Here is a 24,469-nt window from a genome sequence, read left to right on the forward strand (position 1 = left end):
TGCACTATTCCTTGCTTGGATGATAGTTGAAAGTCAAGGTTCAGTATATCTATAATCTATACTGGGTTTAAGGCTATCATCTCTCTCCCTCTGCACAGGTTATATAATGACTTCTTAGAATTTATAACTGCTCATATTTCTTTTTTGCTCTCAGAAACAACCTACAACTATGAATGGAGTTTAATAAGCCACCCTGTAGACTACCAAGGTGAAATAAAACAAGGACATATGCAAACTCTTAACCTCTCTCAAGTAAGTAACTGGAGATTGGGTGTGTTTGACAGTACTCCATAGAATTCATCTAATGCCTTCTTAGCTGGTAAACCTAAAAGTCTTATGATTAAGGTCAAAAGAAGGCTATAAGTGAATAAAGGCTATAAATATAAATGTGTGGTAAGTTTGGTAACTCATGCCTATAATCTCAGCACTTTAGGAAGCCAAGGTGAAAGGATTGTTGGAGCCAAGAGTTCAAGGCTGCAGTGAGCTATGATCACTCCACTGCACACCAGCCTGGATGACAGAGCAAGACTATAAATAAATAAAATAATTAATTAATTTAAAAAACTGTGTATACTGGCTGGGCGTGGTGCCTCATGCCTGTAATCCTAGCACTCTGGGAGGCCAAGGCAGGTGGATTGCTTGAGCTCATGTGTTAGAGAACATCCTGAGCAAAAATGAGACCACATCTCTGCTAAAAATAGAAAAACTGAGGCAAGAAGATAGCTTGAGCCCAAGAGTTGGAGGTTGCTGTGAGCTATGACGCCATGGCACTCTACCCAGAGCAACAGCTTGAGACTCTGCCTCAAACAAATAAACAAACAAACAAAACCATGTATTCAGGCAGGCAGATGGTCAAATAGACTTTAGGTAGCTTTTCTTTATTTCAGTTACTTGCCATGTCAGTTTAGGGGAAAGAGTCTGGTCTCCCAGTGATCTCTGTAATGAGATTAATAACCTGTTCTAACTCTTGCTCAGTGTTAGAGATACTGTACTTATCCTGGGTTCTTAAACACACACATTTGTAGAGTTGCTAATAATTGCATTCTTGGTTCACAAATTGCTCCAAGATACAAGCACCTCAAAAACCAGGCTCTCTTCCTGGACCCTAAGGATATATATATAACTTAGCTGCTAGAGGTCTTGTTTCCTATCAGATGATTATCTTGACTTTATCTCCTGAAACTATACAGCTAATGGTGCAGCATGAGCTGGTATCAGCCTCATGTCACTGAGTTCTATTTCTCAAAGTGGTACCCAGACCATCAGCAGTCCACTCACCAGAGAAATGCACTCTTCCCAGATACACACTGGTGCATGGGCCTCTGTAAGTCCCATGAAAAGGTGTCCCATGAAAAGGTCCCATGACCTTTTGTGTCCTGGAATGCAGGCATCAAACCTGTGGCAGACTCTTGACAGATCCAAATGAGGCTTTCTCCTGAGCCCCTTCTCTGTGCTAATTTAGGAGCATGGCTTCTGGGATATTTTAGCCTTTTCTATGTAGTAAACCCATCTTGTCTTTTGCACATGTGTTTGCATGACTATTTTTTTATATTGCAGTTGTCAGTAGGACTTTATACCTTCAAAGTAGCTGTTTCTAGTGAAAATGCCTTTGGAGAAGCATTCATCAATGTCACTGTTAAGCCAGGTAAGCCTATATTAAGAGAATGGCCTCCTGTTGTACAGGCTTATTTCAATTTTGGCACCTGGTTATATACTATACTATATATATACTATATATTTTTATATTAGGCTCTGTTGTAGGGAAAACATGCAAGATTTTTTTTTTGCTTTCTGTATGGCCCTTAGGGCTCACTTGACACTGCTGTTTGGTTAAGGCTACAAGGCTATCGCTTGTTGTTTCTGATTGGTGGCAAATTTTGTGTTAGCCTTGTCTGTGCGACGTGTACTCCATCTACTTTTACTTCTGCCTGCATTTCCATGACTCAGCTTCACCTTTGGAGCAGGGCATTTCAAATATATTTAACTGAGCAACACAGATGTTAGGGGACAGTGTGTACTGTGGGCTTTCAAGCTTGCTGCTAGCCCATAGGTCAGTGCATCCTTGTGGATTAGAACCAGGTGGGCACATCCCTAGTTCTATGAGAAGTGGCCAAACTTTCAGATGCCACTATCCCTCAGCTGGGATAGTGCACAATTGAGGCAGACCTCCTGTGTACCAGTGCACAATTGAGGCAGACCTCCTGTGTACCAACTCCATCTCCAGCCTTTTTCTGAGGGGCTGACAGCTCTATCTTTCACATATCTGTCTGATTATTATAGTGAAGCACGGTGGGGTAAAAGAGCTTCATCAGTCAGAGACTGGAGGTCCACATAACGGGAGGTGAAGCCATAATCCACTCGCTCCTGTTGTGTGGCTACTGCTCACAGCCTGTGACTGGCCCCTTGATTATCACTACACATCTTCACCAAGCCTGGGCTTACCTAAAAATGTAAATGTATAGACAAGCTCCTGGAATCTATAGGAAGACTTCGAACTTTAAAAGGTATTTCCCATAGTTGAGGCCTGTATGATAAACATTTTCTTGGCAGGATGTTATAATAAATTTTTAGAAAGTAGATAATTTTATTCGTGCAGCCATATATGCAAACACAACATGGCTTCAGTCACTGTCCTTTTTTCTGTTACAGCCAAAAGAGTCAACCTGCCACCCATAGCAGTTGTTTCTCCCCAAGTACAAGAGCTCACCTTGCCTTTGATGTCAGCTCTCATCAATGGCAGCCGTATGTATCCTGTGATACTTCAGGGATATTTTTTACCTCTGGATAACAATGAGATTTAATGGGTGCACTGCATCATGGCTGGGAGACTTATGGGCTAATATACTGATAAATGATTGCCTTCTTCTTTAATTTTGTATTTTCTTTAGTTCCTTTAGCACTTCTCTGTTCTGTGTTTGTTTTCCCTCAGCATTTGTCTATTCTATGAGAAAGTTCCTTAGGGCCTATTTGAGAATTAAAGCAATTATTAAAAATCACCTTCTGATGTGCTATACCCCAACTCTTAGAAGGGGTTAGTTTTATTTGTTAGTTTAGTTCAGGCTTTGTAGTGTGTGGAAGTGGCCCCAGTGTAACTACGGGTGTCCATGCAAATGATTTCAAATAGATTGAAAACATACCCTCATGTTGACTTGGTTCAGTAGTATCACTGTACCTGGTAATTACATTTTATGTGCATTAATCACATAAAGCTAATACCAAATCCTATAGAGAGTGAAGAATAGTTGCCTTGGCCATTGGGAGAAGGATACTTGTTAGCCATTAAAGTGGCTCCACTTTTCAAGCCTGCAAATGTATGGGGAGCACCTTGGCATGACCATTTGCTTGTATTCACATATAGATGTTCACATTTCCCCTTAGCAATGTGAAAATAAAGCATATTTAAGATGGAAATATTTGTAGGAGAAAAAGCATCGCTCTAATTCCTCTAATTCAGTATGGTTTAGTTACAGGAAATTGTTCAGGATTAATAATCTGTCACACGAACTTGTTCTTTTATTAACTGAATTGGATACAACTGGCTTCTTTTCAGGGTTAAATTTGTCTGATTCTGCAAGACATGTTTTGTTCCCTTTTTTTTTTTTTAAGTAGGAATGAGAAATTTCTGTAAGGATTATAACCTCTCTGAATTTACACTTTAAAAATTAAGGTATAGTAAAAGGTGTTTTGTAAATTATTGATAAACATCTCTTAAGTCTTTATGAGATACCTGTTTAAAATTATCAGTATGCTGTCGTTGAGTTGAAGAGAAGTAGCATTTCAATTTGCTGCACTTCGTTGACACTGTTTTTTAAAAAACAATAGTGCCTGTCACTGTGCTTCTTATATATTCAACTGAGTGGGAGTAGCCTCACTCAAATCTGGTGGAAATCTAGGAGAAAAATAGTAATGATAATTTAGAGAGTAGGAAAAAGACTCTAATTTATAATACCTATCCACTGAGATCTATACAAGTATATACTTTCATATAAAAATGAATGTAAATATACAATAATATAAATCACAAAACTAATGTTTTACTATTCTTGCATTTCATTCTAGTTTTTAATTTTTAATCTTGTAGAAAGTACAGATGATACTAAAATAGTGAGTTATCACTGGGAAGAAATCACTGGGCCCTTCATAGAAGAGAAGATCTCAGCTGACTCCCCTATCCTGCACTTGTCAAACCTGATTCCTGGCAACTATACTTTCAGGCAAGTGTATCTTCACCATTATTGTGCTTTCCACTTCCTACGTTTTGAGTATTTCTCTAAGTTAAGGCCTGTAAAACACTGCTACTTTGCATTTTGATCAAGAGGCAAGGCAGATTTGGTTTTCTTGGGGGTTTTGACCAGTTGCCACTATTACTCTATATTCTGATCCATTAATATGACCTATAAGTGTCTGTTTATTGGAAACATTTGGTTTGGATTGTCAGGAATAATAGAAGGTTGGTAACTTTTTGCTGAGTGATGCAAAAGAAAGTTTATACTTTCAAAGTGAGGTGGAATTGTATGATTATTAATTGTGTGATTACTTATCTTTTTTTTTTCTTTTTTCTTTTTGAGATGGTCTTGCTATGTTGCCCAGGCTGATCTTAAACTCTTGGGGTCAGCCTCTCAAGTCACTGGGATCACAGTTGTGAGCAACCACACAAGGCTTGATTATTGATCTTAGTCGTTTTATAACTTTTTTTTTTGTTTGGAGATAGAGTCTCTCTATGTCGCTCGGGCGATATGGCGTCATAGCTCACAGCAACCTCCAGATCTTGGGCTTAAGCAATTACCTTGTCTCAGCCTCCCAAGTAGCTGGGACTACAGGTGCCTGCCACAATGACTGGCTATTTTTTTGTCGCATTTGTCATTGTTGTTTGGCTGGCCCAGGCCGGGTTTGAACCCACCAGCCTTGTTGTATGTGGCTGGTGCCATAACCACTGCGCTACAGATTCTGAGCCTTTTTTTTTTATAACTTTTTAGGTATAACTGAAGTATAATGAAGTGTACATATCTAAAGTATAAAATGTGGTGAATGCTGACATACACGTGTATGAAACTACCACCATGATTAAGATAATAAATGTTTCCATCTCCCTCTAACGTTTCCTCATGCTCCTTTGTAATCCATTTCTTCTTCCTCTCATCCTCAGACATTTACCTACTTTCCATTACTTTATTTTGCACTTTCTACAATTTTATATAAATGGAATCATATAGTATATGCTTCTTTTTGCCTGACTTCTTTCACTCAGCAAATGATTTTGAGATTTATTCATGTTGTTGTCTGTTATTAACAGTTTATTCCTTTTTATTATTGATTTTTATTCCAGTGTATGGATATACAACAGTTTGTTTATCCATTCGTCTATTATGGACATTTGGATTGTTTAAACCTTAGAATAATTACAAATAAAGCTTCAGTGAGCATTTGTGTATAGGTCTTTGTGTGGCTATATTTTCATTTTGAGGGTGTATGGAGAAGGAGGCAAATACCCAAGCATGGAAAGGCTAGTTCTCCTCTGGTGAGTTCATGTGTAATCTGTTTAACTTTTTCCCAAAGTGGTGTATCATTTAACATCCTCATCAGTAGTATGTGAGTGCTCCAGCCTCTATATTCTCACCAAACTTAGTATGGTCAGTTTGTTACATTTTGGCCAATCTCATGGGTGATGGTATGTCATTATGGTTTAATTTGTATTTCCCTGATGACTCATGATATTAAGGATATCTTTAGGACTTAGTAGCCACTTCTTTTACTTCTTTTGTTATGCATTTATTCAGATATTTTGCCCACTTAAAAAATTGCATTGTCTGTCTTATTTAGTTGTAAGAGTTAGGTACACAATCTTAATACCAACTCTTGATTTGATAATATATGTTGTGGATAATACCTCTCAGTGTGGCTTGCCTTTTTGTTTTGATGGTATCTTTCAAAGAGCAAAAGTTTTGATTTAAGAAGACTAATTTATCAATATTTTCTTTTATGTTTTGTGCTTTTCTTGTTTGTGTAAGCAACCTTTGCCTATCACAATGCTGCAAAGATTTTCTTTTATGTAGTTTTAGCTTTTGTATTATCTCACTGATATATTTTGAGATAGTTTTGTATATTGTGTGGGATTTTGGGTTGTAAAATTAATCTCATTTTCCTGGCTTAAACCCCATTTGGTCATGATAAACTTTTTATATAGAATTAGATCCAATTTGGTAGTATTTTGGTAAGGATTTTTGAGTCTGTATTTGTGAAAGATATTACCCTATAACTTTATTTTTTCTTTTTTGCAATGTCTTTGTCAAGGTGTGGTGTAAAGATTATTATACTGGCCTCATAAAACAAACTGGATAGCAATTGATATTTCTCTGTTTTCTGAAACATTTTTGTACACTTGGTGGTATTTCTTCTTTGAATATTTGATAGAATTATTCAGAAAATCATGTGGGCTAAAGTTTTTAATAAATTCAGTTTCCTTAATAGCTGTAAGGCTATTTCACATTTCTGTTTTTTTCTCATGTCAGTTTTTGGTAAGTGGGTTAAGTTGTATTTTTTAATAAATTTGTCCATTTTGTCTAAAATGTCAAATTTGTTGATAAAGTGGTTCATAATATTTTTATATTATCTTTTCAATGTCTATAGGATTTGTGATAATACCCACATCTCCCTCTCCATTTTTTAGATATAAGGTCATTCTATATCACTTAGGCTGAAGTTCAGTGGTCCAGTCGTAGCACACTGAAGCCTTGAACTCCTAGGCTCAAGTGATCCTCCCTACCTCAGTCTCCTGAGTAACTAGGACTACAGGCCCATGCCACTGCACTGGCTTATTTTATTTTAAGTTTTTTGAGAGACGAATTCTCAATACATTACTCAGTCTAGTCTTAAACTCCTGGCCTCAAGCAATCCTCCCACCTCGACATCCAAAGGTGCTGGGATTACAGGTGTGAGCCACCACACCTGGCCAATAACCCATTTTAATTCCCAATATTGATGATTTGTGTTCTCTCTCTTCTTTTGATCACTCTAATTAAAGGGTTTCTTAATTTTGCTTAACTTTTTAAAGAACTCCTAACTAGAGCCCTGTTAGTTTTCCATTTGTCAGTTTTCTAATTCATTAATTTTTGCTTTTTATTATTTCTTTAGTTTGGGTTTACTTTTATAGTTTTTTTTTTTTGAGACAGAGTTTCTCTTGGTTACCCTTGGTGAATGCCATGGCATCTTGGCTCACAGCAACCTCAAGGGATCCTCTTGCCTCAGCCTCTCAAGTAGTTGGGACTATAGGTGCCCGCCACAACACCTAGCTATTTTTTAGAGACGGGGTCTCACTCTGACTCAGGTTGGTCTCGAACCTGTGAGCTCAGGCGATCCACCTGCCTTGGCCTCTCAAGTGCTGGGATTACAGGCATGAGCCACCATGCCCGACTTTAGTTTTGGTTTATTTTTATTTACTTTTGGTTTACTTTGTTTGTTTTTTTCCTTCTTAGAGTAGAATTTTAGGTCATTTTGTGTGTGTATATGTGTGTGTATAACTTTCTTTTATTAGAAAGTTTTTATTTTTTTATTTTTTATTTTGGAGGGATTGGTTCTTTATTTCAAAAAGACATGTCAATATTCAGTATGAAAACAGTTGCACTTTTGATTTTCTCTTTTCTCCCTATCGGCCTCAAAGAGACAACACCAAAGGAGAGCAAATAAGCTGCAGGATGTACACCTAACATATTAGAAAGTTTTAAAAGCTGTAATTTTCCTTTAAGTACTTCTTAATTGTATTCCATACATTCTGGCATGTTATATTTTTAAAATCTCACATAACTCTGTAAGAATATGATAATTCCCAAGAAGGAGTCCATGTATATGAGATTTTGGTTTAAGAAACAATTTACTCCATTTAACATGCTTAATATTTAAAAAAAAAAAATTAAAAATAAAAAAACTAAAGAATAACCAAGTACTGTGAACCCTTGGTTCATTGCTGGTGGGAACGTAAAACGGTGGAGCTACGGTGGAAAACACTATGGCAGTTGCTCAAAAAGTTAAATACAGAATTGCTATATGAGTCAGGAATCCCACTTCTAGGTATATACCCAAATGAATTGAAAGCAGAGACTCAAATATACTTGTACACTGATTTTTTTTTTTTTTTTGAGACAGAGTCTTAAGCTGTAGCCCTGGGTAGAGTACTGTGACATCACAGCTCACAGCAACCTCCAACTCCTAGGCTTAAGTGATTCTCTTGCCTCAGTCTCCCAAGTAGCTGGGAGTACAGGTGTCTGCCACAATGCCCGGCTATTTTTTGGTTGTAATTGTCATTGCTGTTTGGCAGGCCTGGGCTGGATTCGAACCTGCCAGCTCTGGTGTTTGTGGCTGGAGCCCTAGATGCTAAGCTACAGGTGCCGAGGCTACCTTGAGGTTTTTAATAGCATTACTCAAAATAGCCAAAAGGTAGAATCAACAGGTGAATGGATCTACAGAGGAATGGATAAATAAAAATGTGGTATATGCATATAATGGAATATTATTCTACCTTAAAAGGAATGAAATTTTGAAGTGTGCTACAACAAGACATGATTGCAAGAGGGACTTGCCTAACAATTGCAATCAGTGTAACCTGGCTTATTGTACCCTCAATGAATCCCCAACAATAAAAAAAAAAAAAAAAAGACAATTGTATGATTCTACTTATATGAGGTAACTAGAGTAATCAACTTCATTAGAGATCAAAAACAAATGGTGATTGCCAGGGAGAGGTGGAAAGGGAATATAATGTTGTTTAGTTTGGGTTGATAATAAAGTTCTGGAGATGAAAGCTAGTGGTGGTTACTTAACAATGTGAATGTACTTAAAGCTGCTGAATTGTACACTTAAAGTAGTTACGATGGTAAGTTTTAGGTTATGCATATGTTACCACAACTAAAACATTAAACTATTTTTTGGTTAATTAAAAATGACCACAATTTAAAAAATTGACCTAGCTCTGCAAACTTATTATTTTACTATTAAACTTATTACTAGCTCCTGGTTATGTTTGGGCTCTGTGGAGGCAGATTGAACAGCCACGTGGGGCTTCCAGAGCTTGTGTGTTTCTTTTTACTTTCCCACCTGGGCAGGCACAGCTCCACTCAGAGGAAATACAGGTTTCAAGAGACAAGTAACAATGCAGAAGTTAGAGTAGTGAGTGTTTGTCATAAAAATTAAAAAAAAAAAAAAATCAGAATGCATCTATAAGCAGAAAGAAGGAAGAAGATTATAAATGTCTCTTACAATTTCATCACCTAAAAGTAAATATCCTGAACAGTTTGGTAGTATAGTTCTTGTTTTATATACACACAAACATAAAACCTTTTTCCCTTTTTCTTACTTTGATCAAAATGCATAGGGAGTTTTGTAAGCTACCTTCTATTTTTTTCTAATATTTAAAAAATTTTATCTTTCACATTCGAAGTTTTATCTGTCTGGAATTAATTATATCTCAGTTGAGGTTTGATCTAACTTTTTTTTGAAACAGAGTCTCACTATGTCACCCTCGGTAGAGTGTTGTGGCGTCACAGCTCACAGCAACCTCAAACTCTTGGGCTTAAGTGATTCTCTTGCCTCAGTCTCCCAAGTACCTGGAAGTACAGGCTCCCACTACAATGGCCGGCTATTGTTGTTGTTGTTGTTGTTGTAGTTGTCATTGTTTAGCAGGCCTGGGCTGGGTTCAAACCTGCAGGCCCTGGTGTATGTGGTCAGCGCCCTAACCACTGAGCTACGGGTGATGAGCCATCTACTTTTATTCTTTTCCCATATGTATAATTAACCAATTATCCCAGCACTACTTATCATCAAGTCAGTCCTTTCCCATTCTGTAATGCCGCTCTTGCCTATATCAAGTTTACATGTGTGGGTCTGTTTTTGTATTCTCCATTTATTATGCACATCTGTGCTATTAAATGTTCTGCAACATCATATTTGATGTTGTGCAGATATATTGTAGTTTATTAATTCAATGTTTGAGGTTGAATTATGCTTAAATTTTAGGGTTCAAGTAAAATTTCTGGGTCAGAGGTATTTGTTACATGTTGCCAAATTAATGTTTACTTTTTATCTGAGAGGTTTGCTAATGTAGGCTTGTGGGAACTTTCTGATCTAAAAGCCTGTGAAAACCTCAGAAAAGTAATTATTAAAAGCATTTCTAATGCTTTTTATAGATAATGAAATGCAATTCGTGAGGTGCATTTAATTGATTTTTATTTAATTATACTTTACCATCTGATTGAGGCAGGTTACTTCTGCTAACACAGGAAGAAATTCCTTTAAGGGTGCAGAAAGTGTCTCGACTCAGCTTGGTTGAGAAAAAAGGAATCAGCTTGGCTAATGTTCAGTTTGCTGTCAGAGCCAGAGTGGAGTTTGGATCTTGGTTGTGTGGAGCGTGTGTGATGGTATGAAAGGCAGCTCAGGATGCACAGGGGCCCCACACACATGCTGACTTGCAAGTAAGGCCTGTGTTCCTCCTTAGTTCCATTCTCATATTCCTAGCTACACCTTGTTAGCCTTCATCACTGCTCCCAGCCACCATCTTATCCCAGAAGGATGATATGACCCATTTTTAAAAAAATTAATTATTTTTTATTAAGTCATAACTTTGTACATTGATGCATTTATGGGGTTCAGGGTACTGCTTTGGTATACAATGTGAAATGTTTACATTGAACTAAGTAACACGTCCATCACAATTATACTCATTTCTTAATAGTTTTGAAATGTACCAGTGCATCATACTCATTAGGTGAGTTCCTCGCAAATACCCTCCCTCCTCCCGTATCCCCCATCTCTCTCCTCGATGTGACCCATTTATGATTTCAGCGTTTCCATGACCCTAGTAGGAATCAGTTTAGTCCAGAAGGGTTTTCCTTGTTGTTTGTATAGTGCTTAATCCTAAAATTGCTTTGCAAGGAGTGTTCTGAAAATATGATTAAATTAAGTCCTCTAGGAAAGAATTAAAATGCTTTGCAGCTGAAAAGTCATGAATGATTTACTGTCTCTACATGTTCAACCTGAAGTCTGAACTTAAACCTGATACATTCTTAACTTCAGTTATTAGAGAGAAGCTTCTATGTTGGCTGAGGGTGGTTTATTCAGCCAATATCTTAAAGACTAATCAGAAACAAAAAGGTTACATTCTAACATTCTGTGAATGTACTATGAATTAAAAATAAAAGTGTCAACAGCAACAAAAGCAAATAAAAATATCCTTAAGTCTGTGTGCTATTTTTAGCTTCATTTTCAAATTTCTATTTACACCTGTTCCTAACTATTCTGAAAACTATGTATGGGCAGACTAAATGGACCATTTACTATAAAAATTGGCTAATCCTTGCACCTATGGCTTTTGCTCCTTTTTGTAGGTTGACCATTACAGACTCGGATGGAGCCACTAACTCCACAGCCGCAGTCCTAATAGTCCACAGTGCTGTGGATGACCCCCCAGTTGCCAATGCGGGACCAAATCAGACCATAACTTTGCCCCAAAACTCCATCACGCTGAATGGAAATCAGAGCAGTGATGATCACCAGATTGTACTCTACGAGTGGTTCCTGGCCCCCGGGAGTGAGGGCAAGAAGGTGGCCATGCAGGCGAGTTCTCCCTCCTGCCTTCATACTTCTGTCTGTCTGTCTGTTTGTCTAGTATTAACAGAGATTTTCTGTTATTGCAGTCTTTGCTTCAGTCAGCATCCTTGTGTATTTCTCTAGTGTAGATACTAAGAAGTGGAATTGCTGGGTTAAAGAGTGTACTCATTTAACATTTTAAAAGATGTTGTTGGCAGCACCCATAGCTCAGTGGGTAGGGCACTGGCCACATACCCTGAGGCTGGCAGGTTTGAACCCAGCCGGGCCTGCTAAACAACAATGACAACTGCAACAGAAAAATAGCCAGCGTTGTGGCGGACACCTGTAGTCCCAGCTACTTGGGAGGCTGAGGCAAGAGAATCACTTAAGCCCAAGAGTTTGAGGTTGCTGCCAACTGTGACGCCATGGTACTCTACCGAGGGCGACATAATGAGACTCTGTCTCAATTTGAAAAAAAAAAAAAAGGGGCGGCGCCTGTGGCTCAGTCAGTGGGGCGCTAGCCCCATATACCGAGGGTGACGGGTTCAAGCCCGGCCCCGGCCAAACTGCAACCAAAAAATAGCCGGACGTTGTGGCGGGCGCCTGTAGTCCCAGCTACTCGGGAGGCTGAGGCAAGAGAATCGCTTAAGTCCAGGAGTTGGAGGTTGCTGTGAGCTATGTGAGGCCACGGCACTCTACCGAGGGCCATAAAAGTGAGACCCTGTCTCTACAAAAAAAGATGTTGTCATGTGGCCTTCTAGAAAAGCTGTATTAATTTCTATTCCTTCAATTGTGTATGAAGATATACAGTGGACTTTAAGTTGCCTTTTCCTGAGGACACACAAATTTCCTTTTTAGTCCTATCTCCCTATTAAGTAAAATTATTAGTTTTTCATTATGTCATGCTATTACTTTTTCTTTAACATTATTCTTTTCTTTTTGTTTCCATCTTTGTATTTGCTATTACTTAGGGAGCACAGACACCGTATCTTCATTTGTCTGCAATGCAGGAAGGAGAATATACATTTCAGCTGATGGTGACAGATTCTTCAAGGCAACAATCTACTGCTATGGTCACTGTAACTGTGCAGCTTGGTAAGTGGATGGAAAAGAGATTTGGCCCTAGAGATTAAAGCCAAACTAGTGGATGGGTTTCTGGGCTTCAGATATACCAAATTTAGTGGTAGTATCTTTTTTTTTTTTAACTAAATTATAACTTTGTATATTGGTACATTTATGGGGTTCAGTGTACTGCTTGGTGAAATGCTTAACATTGAACTAAGTAACACATCCATCACAATTATACTCATTTCTTAATAGTTTTGGAATGTACCATTGCATCATGCACATTAGGTGAGGTCCCCCCAAATACCCTCCCTCCTCCTATATCCCCCTCCCCTCCTCTCTCTCTCCTCTTCCCTTCTGCTTTCTGGACTATAGTTATGTTTTGCCATTCATATGAATGTGTTGGTGATTTTATATTGATTTCATACAAGTACATGGGATACTTATTTTTCCATTCTTGAGATACTTTACTAAGAAGAATGTATTCCAGGTCCATCCAGGTAAACATAAAATATGTGAAGTCTCCATCTTCTTTTAGGGCTACATAGTATTCCATGGTGTACATATACCACAATTTGTTAATCCATTCATTGGTTGATGGGCACTTGGGCTGTTCCCATGTCTTGGTAATTATGAATTGGGCTGCAATAAACATTCCAATGCAAATGTCTTTGTTGTAAAATGATTTTTGATCATCTGGGTATATACCTAGTAGAGCAGCGGTTCTTAACCTGTGGGTTATGACCCACAGGAACTGTATTGAAGGGTTATGGCATTAGGAAGGTTGAGAACCACTGTAGTAGAGAAATTGCAGGATTGAATGGTTAAGTCTACTTTTAGTTCCTTGAGTATTCTCCAAATTTCTTTCCAAAAAGGTCATATTAGTTTGCATTCCCTCCAGCAGTGTAGAAGTGTTCCCTTCTCTCCGTATCCACACCAACATCTGTAGTTTTGGGATTTTGTGATGTGGGCTAATCTTACCGGAGTTAGATGATATCTCAACGTGGTTTTGATTTGCATTTCTCTGATAATTAAGGATCATGAGCATTTTTTCATGTGTTTGGCCATGCACCTGTCTTTGTCAGAGAAGTTTCTGTTCAAGTCTCTTGCCCACATAGAAATGGGGTTATTTGTTCTTTTCTTATTGATTAGTTTGAGTTCTCTGTAGATTCTAGTTATCAGACCTTTGTTGGAAGCATAACCTGCAAAAATCTCTCCCATTCTGAAGGTTGTCTGTTTGCTTTACTTACTGTGCTCTTGGCTGTGCAAAAGCTTTTTAATTTGATTAGATCTCAGTAATGTATTTTTGTTGTTGCTTTAATTGCCCAGGAAGGGTCCGCCTCATAAAATATTCTCCCAGGTCAATTTCTTCGAGTGTTCTCCCTGCACTCTCTTCTAGTACTTTTTATAGTTTCATGCCTTAAGTTTAAATATTTTATCCAGTGAGAATCAATTTTTGTTAGTGGTGAAAGGTGGGGGTCCAGTTTCAGTCTTCTACAGGTTGCCAACCAATTCACCCAGCACCATTTGTTAAACAGGGAGTCTTTCCTGCACTGAGTATTTTTGATAGGCTTGTCAAAGATCAAATGACGATCAGTAGCTGGGTTCATCTCTTGGTTCTCTATTCTGTTCCATAAATCTACCTCTCTGTTTTTGTGCCAGTACCATACTGTTTTGATCACTATAGCTTTATAGTATAGCCTGAGGTCTGGTAACGTGATACCTCCTGATTTGTTCTTATTTCTGAGTAATGTATTTGCTATTTGAGTTTTTTTCTGATTCCATATAAAACGAAGCACTATTTTCTAAAGCTCTTTAAAGTATGACAATGGTGCTTTAATAGGGATTGCATTAAATCTGTAGATTGCTTTGGGTGATATGGACATTTTAACAATGTTGATTCTTCCCAGCCATGAGCATGATATATTTTTCCATTTGTTAACATCTTCAGCTATTTCTTTTCTCAGAGTTTCATAGTTCTCTTTATATTGATCTGTCATGTCCTTTGTTAGGCAAATTCCCAGATATTTCGTCTTCTTTGGCAGTACTGTGAAAGGAATAGAGTCCTTGACTATATATTCAGCTTGACTATTGTTGGCATATATAAAAGCTACTGACTCGTAAGTATTGATTTTGTATTTTGAGATGCTCCTTTATTCTTTGATCACTTCTAAGAGGTTTGAAGTTGAGTCCTTGGGATTTTCCAGTTATAGAATCATATCATCAGCAAAGACTGAGAGTTTGATCTCTGACCCTATTTGGATACCCTTGATCACCTTCTCTTGCCTGATTGCGATGGCTAAGACTTCCATTACTGTGTTGAATAGCAGTGGAGACATTGGGCGTCCTTGTCTCATTCCTGATCTGAGTGGAAATGTTTTCAGTTTTACACCATTCAATATGATAGTGGTTGTGGGTTTGCTGTACATGGCCTCTATCGGTTTAAGAAATGTCCCTTCTATGCTTATTTTCTTAAGTGTTTTGATCATGAAAGGATGCTGGATATTATCAAAGCCTTTTGCTGCATCAATTGAGAGAATCATTTTGTCTTTTTAAAATTTTATTGATGTGATATATTTATAGATTGCATATGTTGAACCAACCCTGTGACCTTGGAATAAAACCAAGTTGATCATGGTGTATAATTTTTTTGATTTGTTGTTGAATTCTGTTTGCTAAGATCTTATTGAATATTTTTGCATCAATATTCATTAATGAGATTGGTCTATAATTTTCTTCCTTTGTTGGATCTTTTCCTGGTTTGGGGATCAGAGTGATATTTGCTTCATAGAATGGGAAGTATTCCTTCTTTTTCTATGCTTTGGAAAAGGTTGTATAATATAGATACTATATTATTCCTCTTGAAAGGGTCGATAGAATTCAGATGTGAAGCCATCTGGTCCCGGACTTTTCTTTTTGGGGAGATTTTGTACTGTTGATGCTATTTCAGTGATTGATATAGTCTATTCAAGATTTCTAATTCTTTCTGGTTGAGTCTAGGAAGGTGGCATGCTTCCAGGTATTGGTCTATTTCCTTCAGATTTTCATATTTCTGGGAATAGAGATTTTTGTAGTAATCATTGAGGATTTTTTGAATTTCTGAGGTGTCGTTATTTCTCCTTTATCATTTCTGATAGACAATATTAGAGATTTTACTTTTCTGTTTCTGGTTAGGTTGGCCAAAGGTTTATCAATTTTATTTATCTTTTCAAAAAACCAACGTTTTGTTTTGTTGATCTTCTGAACGATTTTTTTGTTCAATTTCATTTAATTCTGCCCTGATTTTGGTATTTCTTTCTTCTGCTGGCTTTGAGGTTGCAGTGTTCTCCCTTTTCCAGTTGCTTGAGATGATCCATTAAGTTGTTGGCTTCCTCTCTTTCTGTTTTCTCAATAAAGGCTTCCAATGCTATGACTTTCCCTCATACAACTGCCTTTCCAGTACCCCACAGGTTTTAATAATTTGTGTCTTCATTATCAATTTGTTCCAAAAATTTGGTGATTTCCTTCTTAATCTCATCTTTGATCCAGCTATCATTCAGCCTAAGATTATTTAGTTTCCATGACTTTGAGTATGAAGATTCCTGTTGCTGTTGAGTTCAACTTTTATTCCATGATGGTCCGAGAAGATACAAGGAATAATTTCTATTCTTTTAAATTTGCTGAAGTTAGACTTGTGTCCTAGGATATGATCTATTTTGGAGGATGATCCATGGACTCATGAGAAGAATGTATATTCAGTTTTATTAGGATGAAATGTTCTGTAGAGGTCTGTAAAGTCCATTTGTTGTAGGGTCAGGTTTAAGTCTAATATTTCTTTGTTTAGTTTGTTCTTGGAGGATCCATCCAAAACTGTCAAAGGGGTGTTAAAATCTCCAGCTGTTATAGTGCAGGAAGATATCAAGTTCATATCCATTAGGGTTTGCTTTATAAATTGAGAAGCATTCTGGTAGGGTGCATAAATTTTAATGATTGAAATCTCTTCATGTTGGGTGTTTCCCTTGACATATATGTAATGACCATCCTTATCTTTATCTGTTTGTTTAAAGCCAATTGTATCTGCAAATAAAATTGCAACCCCTGTTTTTTTCTGGTTTCCATTTGCCTGAATTATAAAAGTTCATCCCTTCATCCTGAGTCTATTTTTATCCTTTAAGGTAAGATGAGATTCTTGTATACAGCAGATATCTGGTCTGAGTTTATGTATCCAGTCATCCAGCCTGTGCCTCTTTAGAGGACAGTTTAAACCATTCACATTAATTGAGAGAATTGATGAGCCTGGTTGTTTTGGGTGTCATGATTTCGGGTGTCTGGTGGACATTTTTAATCTTTCACTACTGTGGAAGTTGGGTTTTGTTCAAAAATTTCTGGGTGAGTTTACTTTGGAGGTAGAGCATTGTGCTGGTCATTGTGGAGGATGGGTCTGAGCATATCCTGGAGAGCTGGTTTAGTTATGGCAAATTTCTTCAACATGTCTGTGTCATTAAAGTATTTGATTTCTCCATCACAAATGAAACTCAGTTTAGCTAGATATAGGTTCCTGGGCTGGAAGTTGTTTTGTTTTAGGAGATTGAAGGTTGATGACCATTGTCTTCTGGCTTGAAACGTTTTGGCTGAGAGATCTGCAGTCGTTCTGATATTTCTCCCTTTGTAGGTGATGCTTTTCTTACATCTGGCTGCTTGCAGAATTTTCTCCTTCGTCTGAACTTTGGCAAAGTTAATCACAATGTGTCTGGGAGATGCTTTATTTGGATTGGAGTCTTTCTGGGGTTCTGAAACTATCACTATCTGAAGATCTGTATCTCTTGCAGTGCTTGGGAAATTCTCCTCCAAAATCTCTTGGAGTAGAGCATCTATACCATTAGGACCCTCCTCTTTTCTTTCAGGAATTCCTATAAGAAGAATGTTTGATCTTTTGGAATAATCCCACAACTCTTTCAGGGAATAATCAGTTTTTGCTCTCCATTTGTCTGCCTCTTTGAGCATTTGGGAACATTCAAAAGCTTTGTCTTCAGTTTCAGAGATCCTTTCTTCTGCCTGGTCAACTCTATTACTGAGGACTTCTACTGTATTTCAGAGCTCCTCAACTAACTTTTTCATTTCCTTGAGCTCTGCTATCTCTTTTCTCATTATGTCCATATCTTTGGTGACTTTGTCTTTGAATTAATTAATTTCTTGAGGCAACTTTGGAACTACTCATTGGAATTCAATTTCTATCTTTTCTTCCATTCTATTTATCTTATTTGTCATCCATATTCTGAATTCGCTTTCTGACCTTGCTGCCATTTGTCTATACATGGCATCTTCAGTTGTATCTCCTTTGTTATTTCTTGAGGGGGTTTATCTATTCTGGTTATTCATGTTGCCAGAGTTATTCTGTTGGGTCTGCACCATGTTTATTTTCCAATGTTTGGTTATTAGAACTGGTAGGGTGAGATTGAGTTAGCATTCCCAGGTAGTAGAGATAGCTCCTTACCAAAGCACTAGGCTTATCTCCTACAACCTTACAGAGGCCCCTTTCAGAGTTTTGGCCAGAGACTCTGAGGACATACTTAGTGAGATAGCACAAGCTATCTCTGTTTTGATATCAGCTAACCTCTACCCTATCCTAAGAAGGCACGGTATTAGATTTAAATCTTGGCTGCGAGGAGATACAAACAGCTGTGGTGCCCAGCCCCCACCCTTCAGTTCTTTTCCGCTATAGAACTTCTAAGGTCAACCTCAGAATGTCCCCCAGTGGACAGCCCCAGACACGAGATCCAATTAAATTGTCTCAGGCAGTGCAAACCCTGCTCAAAAAAGAGGAATTTAAGGGTCTCCAATAGCACAATTGGAGCCAGGGATCTACACCCCTGCCCTCCAGACTCAGTCCACACTGTTATCCACTTATCTGCTCACAGGCCCAGTTGGAGCCAGGGACCATGCCCCCACCCAGTGGTCTCAGTCCACATCCAGTAAGCCTCTGCTTGCCAGCAGCTCTCTCCAGCAAGATAAAATGAGAAGTCTTTTGTTTCTTGCTTGCTTGTAGATAGTCTGTGGCAGGCCTCCTACTTGGGGAAGGGGTCTCCTGTCCTCTAGTCAATAGGCTTTGTACCTGGAATTTGTTTTCTTTTTTTTTTTTTGGCCAAGGCTGGGTTTGAACCCACCACCTCTGGCATATGGGACCGGTGCCCTACTCCTTGAGCCACAGGCGCCACCCTTGGAATTCGTTTTCATGAATGCTGTTCCTTGGAGTTACAGCTTCCTGAACTTCTTTCTTGGCTCAGCTCCCCACCTTTGGCTTCATAGAGTCTGATTCTGTCCAGTTTTTCTCCCTCTGGTCAGGAGCCTCTGCCGAGGATTGCTGCCAGTCAGCCATCTTGAAGATACAAGTTCTGGTAGTATCTTTAAATCCTTAAGATATTGGGAAATCAGGGCTGTGGGAGCTGAAGCTCCACATAAAACTAATTTTCTTTTGAAGTTCTGAATCTTGTCTTAACTGGGTCTCTAAACCATGGTACAAAGGACAAAATGAGGGCAGTCCTCTGCACCATGTATGGGCTTTGACATGCTATGTGCACACACCCACATGTTCCACTCAGCTGCGGACAGCCCAGGGGATCTTGAAAAGGCTGGTTATTATGTGTGGCCTGGCACTCAGACATGCCAGGGCATTGGCCCCAGTTCCACTCACTGTCCATTAATAGTTTCACGAAAACCTAGGATTCTGCCTACCTCTGAATTTAAATAACCTTAAAGGTAGCTAGAGTATGCTTGACAGTGGTCTTTGCTTTAGAGCTTTTGTAGAAGAGGCCTCCTGGCCCCAGAAACTCTATCCAGTGTCCTGGCAATGAGAATATACTTGACCTATAAACAAATTATTTATTTATTCAGCTAATGTGCTAAAGTGCTATTAGTTAGGCCCTGGGAATGTGGAATTAAACAAGGTAGACTTGGGCTCTGCCCTGTCAGGGCATGTGAGTTCATGAAAACTGTGTGATCAGTGCTTTGCGAGGGGAGTGACAGTCTGCTAGAGAGACCCACAGGAAGGGCACCTGCTGGGCTTGAGATGTCTGTGGAGAGGTCTTCCATGAGCTCAGAGTTCTTAGGCAGAGGGAATAGGATGCATGGAGATTTCAGGGTAAAAGACATTCTAGAACATTCAAGGAATTCAGAGGAATTAGTGTGAGTGGAGAGAGAGAAAAAGAGGTGGGGATGTTGGACTATGAAGGCTCACCATAAAGGGTGGTACAGGCATGGCTGCAGCAGTGTTCTATCCTAAGCTCAATGGGAAAGCACTAAACCATACTGAGTAGGGCTACAAGGCTGTGACATGGTATGGACATTGGATAATATCAGGTTCTGACTATGTGACTTTTTTTATTTTTATTTTTGCAGTTTTTGGCCAGGACCAGGTTTGAACCCACCACCTCTGGTATATGGGGCTGGTGCCCTGCTCCTTTGAGCCACAGGCTCCGCCCCTATGTGACTTTTTTTAAAAAAACAGAAATCATATCTTTGAATTTTTTCTTTTTGTGAGACAGAGTCTCTGTTGCCCCAAGTTAGAGTGCCCAGACATCATAGCTCACAGTAACTTCAAACTCTTGTGCTTAAGCAATCCTCCTGCCTCAGTCTTCCGAGTAGCTGGGACTATAGGCACCTACCACAATGCCTGGCTAGTTTTGGAGATGGGTCTCACTCTGCCTCAGGCTGGTCTAGAACTCCTAAACTTAAGCACTCCCCTGCCTCGGCTTCCCAGAGTGCCAGGATTACAGGCGTGAGTCACTATGCCCAGCAGAAATCATATCTTTTAATATCAATAACAATATCTGCAATGCATTATGTATTTTGTTTTTGTCAAATTTAACTAAAATGTCTTGAACATTTTCTATTTACCAGGTACTGTGTTAGACATTGGTACTACAAAGACAAAAGGAAGTAATCCCTACCTGACAAAGCAGGCCTTTTCCTATTGCTGTGAACTAACTTCCTCCCTCCCCTTTCCTTCCTTCTTTCTTTCCTTCCTTCTTCTTTTCTCTCCCCCTCTCCTTCTTTCTTCTCTTTCTCTCACCCATCCTTCTCCCCTCCCTCCTCCTATCCTTTTTCCCTTTCCTTCTCTCTTCACTCTATGACTTTTGAGGGTCTCTTAAAGAAACCAAACACATGTATCTTTCAGGGAATAGTTTTCCTGCTGCCTGTAACCCTAGTCTCAGACTTAGACCGTTCAACTCTGTGGACTGCAGTTCTTCACTCCAAGATCCTCAAAGGACTCTGTGTACTCCAGTAGCTGCCTGGTCCAAATGTGAATAATTGGCTTAAATCCAGAAATCAGGGGATTCAGACTTAAGGCAAAAAGATAATATTTTTTCACTGTGTCTATAATTCTAGAAAACAACAGGCCTCCAGTAGCTGTGGCTGGCCCTGATAAGGAGCTGATCTTCCCCGTGGAGAGTGCTACCCTAGACGGGAGCAGGAGCAGGGATGACCATGGCATTGTGTTCTACCACTGGGAGCACGTCAGGTAGTCCATCTCACCACCCAGCTGCCAGGTTCATGCCCATGCTGAATCGTCGCTTCTCTGGAGGATCTGGAGTAAACTATCAGCTTAGCTTATTGGGGAGTCAGGATTTAAGCCCATTTCTAGAAGCGGCTGGGCGTTATTGACAGAAGACTGTCTTAATTGTGGATGGACATTCATTGACCGTGGAGGGAGGTGGAGACAGGGCAGGCGTATGGTGTGAGATGAGCTTAATGCAGGAGAGGTATGGGGAAAGCTGTGTGTGGTCCCTGTCTACACTCAACCTGTCCTGTGGGGACTGTAGACGACAGGAGTGCAGTGTAAGGGGAGTCCCGTGTTATTTAATGTTTGCTGAGCTTTATGTGCTTAATCTCACAGACTTCTGTTTTAGTTCTTAAGAGGTAAACACTAACCTTAGTCCCATTTTGAGGTTGAAACTGAGGATTGGGAGACTAATGAGATCACACAGCCTTGCAGGGTTGGGGAATCTGCAGCCCTAAAGGCCACAAGTGGCCCTCCAGATCCCCATGTGTAGCCCCTTGTCTGAATCCAAACTTAATAGAACAGATCCCTTTATTAAAAGGATTTTTTTCTCTAAAATTTGGATTTAATCAAAAGGCCACACTTACGGATCCAGAAGCCACAGGTGGACCCAAGGCTGCAGGTTTCCTATCCCTGGAAGGTTACCCAGATGGTAAGAGAAGATCTGGGAGTCATACCTATGTCCTTTTGACTACCAGCCCCACAATCTTGCTGACTACACCATGATTCCTTTCTTAGGAGACTGTTTATCTGCCTCATTCCCTCCTCCGCCATACTCTCCCTAAAGATAGATGAGGATTTAACCTAATTTTATTCAGAGAACAAATGGGAGTAATTTCTAAGGCTCCATTTTCCAAGGCTAGATTATTTCACTGGCTCAATTTAAAAAAAAAAGTAAGAAAATTTTTCCAGTAATCTAGCAGACTGTGTCTGAAATAGGCATTTATGTCTTCTGTACTGAACTAGAGAATGTAAATGAATGAAGAGTTGTCTTAGAATTCTCTAAATGGCATATATTCTGGCTAGGGGAAAATCATTGGCAAAGACACATACCACATGCCTGCCATTTTCAGAATCCTGTGCCCCTCCCTTTTGTTAACCACTTTTCTGTTTTATAGAGGCCCCAGTACAGTGGAGATAGAAAATATTGACAAAGCGATAGCCACGGTGACTGGTCTTCAGGTGGGAACCTACCACTTCCGTTTGACAGTGAAAGACCAGCAGGGGCTGAGCAGCACGTCCACCCTCACTGTGGCGGTGAAGAAGGGTAAGTGGGTCTGACAGTGGATGGGGCTGGGCCTGCTCTGTTTTCCAGTCCTATTGGATCCTAAGCCAGACCATAATTATTCGGAGATGTTGATATATGCTTACCTATTCACAGTAGATGCCAAAATCCACCTGGCCAAGAGGGGCCAACCTTCTTCTATCCATATTAGCTATTTCCCATGGCCTTCTGCAGGGAGACAGCATTTCCTTTAGTTTTGTTTGTGGCCTGTGTCTTCTAGTGGCTTCATTCTATGACTGCTGGCAATTAATGACCCATATCCAAATGATAACATTATGCTTTGCTTTCTCTTTTTAAAAATTCAAGTTCTGTTATTTCTTTTTCTTTTTCTTCTTCTTCTGTTTTTTTTTTTTTTTTTTTTTTTTTTTTTTTTTTTTTTGTAGAGTGCCGTGGCGTCACACAGCTCACAGCAGCCTCCAGCTCCTGGGCTTAGATTCTCTTGCCTCTGCCTCCCGAGTAGTTGGGCTACAGGCACCCGCCACGCCCGGCTATTTTTTTGTTGCAGTTCGGCCGGGGCCCGATTTGAACCCACTGGGGCTGGCGCCCTACTCACTGAGCCACAGGCGCTGCCCGAGTTCTGTTTTTTCTTAACACGAACTTTGTGGCCTAGCCTAGTGCAGTATTGCTTAGTACTTGTCTCCTTGTCTGTTTTCCCTTCTGATTGTGAGTTGTGCAAGTACCTTTGCTTCAGATGTTTCTCTGTCCTTTGCATAGCAGTGCGGTAGTCTCATAAGTATTGAATGGATTAATGAATCGATGATTACTGCGAGTTAAAATGCAGGGAGTATGTAATCAGTGTAACCTAATTCTTTGTACCCTCAATGAATTCTAAACAACAAAAAAAAAAAAAGGAAAAGAAAATAAAATGCAGGGAGTAAAGAGCACAGCTGGATGGAAAGGTTTGAGTTTGTGGAATAGCAAGCCTGGGGCACTGGGAGAAAGGCTGCAGCCTGAGGCAGAGTCTCGGCCAGGGAGGGTCATATGTGCTGTGGGACATGCTTAGGAGTTTGGACTTCATTTTCTGGGCAGTTGAAAGGTGCTGAAGCAATTTTATTAGCAAAATGATATAGATTTGGATTTTTAAAAAGATTTTATTGTAGACATTTTCAACTATATGTAAAAGTAGAATAATCTTAACAGACTCATATACCCATCATTCTGCTTCAACAGCAGTCGACATTTTCCCAATCTTGTTTCATTTTTTAGTTTATAATTTTTCTTTCTTTTTTTCGTGGAACATTTTAAAGCAAACCTTAATATCACATCATCATAGGTGTAAGATATGGATTTGAAAAAAGATAACAGATTGATCAGAAAGACTGAAAGTAGAACAGTTAAAAAGGCAGGTGCCATAAGAGGGGTTTTGAGCCCCATTTGAGGCCAAACCAAGGGCAAATAGGGGGAGAAAGGATAGATTGGGAAGATATTTTAGAGTCTTAAATTATCAAGACTTGGGAATTTCATAGATCTGGAGGGTAAGAAAAATGCTAAATTGACACCAAGAGTTTCACCTTTAGCATATGGGGGGTGGTGATGGCACAATTATCTGACATAGGGCTCACAGAAGAGCAGCAGTAGGTTTGTGACAATGGAGGATTCGATTCAGATATAGTGAACATCATGACTGGAGTTCAAGACTACATAATCATAAAAGGGGAATGCCTGTTTTGAGTTCCATTTGTAAACCTGGATAGGGTCTAGATATTGTTTTTTTTTTTTTTTTTTTTTTGAGACAGTCTCACTATGTCACCCTCGGCGTCACAGCTCACAGCAACCTCAAACTCTTGGGCTTAAGTGATTCTCTTGCCTTTGTCTCCCAAGTAGTTGGGACTACAGGTGTCCACCGCAATGCCCGGTATTCTTTTTTGTTGCAGTTGTCATTGTTTTTTTTAGCAGGCCCAGGTCAGATTCCAAACCACCTGCCTCCGTGTATGTGGCCGGCGCCCTAACCACTGAGCTATGGGTAGATATTGTTTTTAACAGAATGACTTTTGGATTAACTTAATTTG

At 39.3% G+C, this 24,469-nt stretch overlaps 1 protein-coding gene across 4 annotated transcripts in view; it reads left to right on the forward strand.

Annotated features, from left to right (window-relative positions):
- The window catches only part of KIAA0319 (KIAA0319 ortholog), a 109,659-nt gene that overhangs the window by 67,681 nt on the left and 17,509 nt on the right, over positions 1-24,469 (forward strand). For all 4 annotated transcript variants that reach the window (XM_053602050.1, XM_053602048.1, XM_053602051.1 and 1 more), the window contains 8 exons: positions 155-252; positions 1,558-1,645; positions 2,650-2,742; positions 4,082-4,214; positions 11,373-11,605; positions 12,550-12,669; positions 21,004-21,136; positions 22,294-22,442. In XM_053602050.1, the coding sequence (XP_053458025.1) occupies positions 155-252; positions 1,558-1,645; positions 2,650-2,742; positions 4,082-4,214; positions 11,373-11,605; positions 12,550-12,669; positions 21,004-21,136; positions 22,294-22,442 (1,047 nt within the window). The remainder of the gene's footprint in view (positions 1-154; positions 253-1,557; positions 1,646-2,649; positions 2,743-4,081; positions 4,215-11,372; positions 11,606-12,549; positions 12,670-21,003; positions 21,137-22,293; positions 22,443-24,469) is intronic.

The sequence above is a fragment of the Nycticebus coucang genome, chromosome 9, assembly GCF_027406575.1.
Source record: "Nycticebus coucang isolate mNycCou1 chromosome 9, mNycCou1.pri, whole genome shotgun sequence".
NCBI lineage: Eukaryota > Metazoa > Chordata > Mammalia > Primates > Lorisidae > Nycticebus > Nycticebus coucang.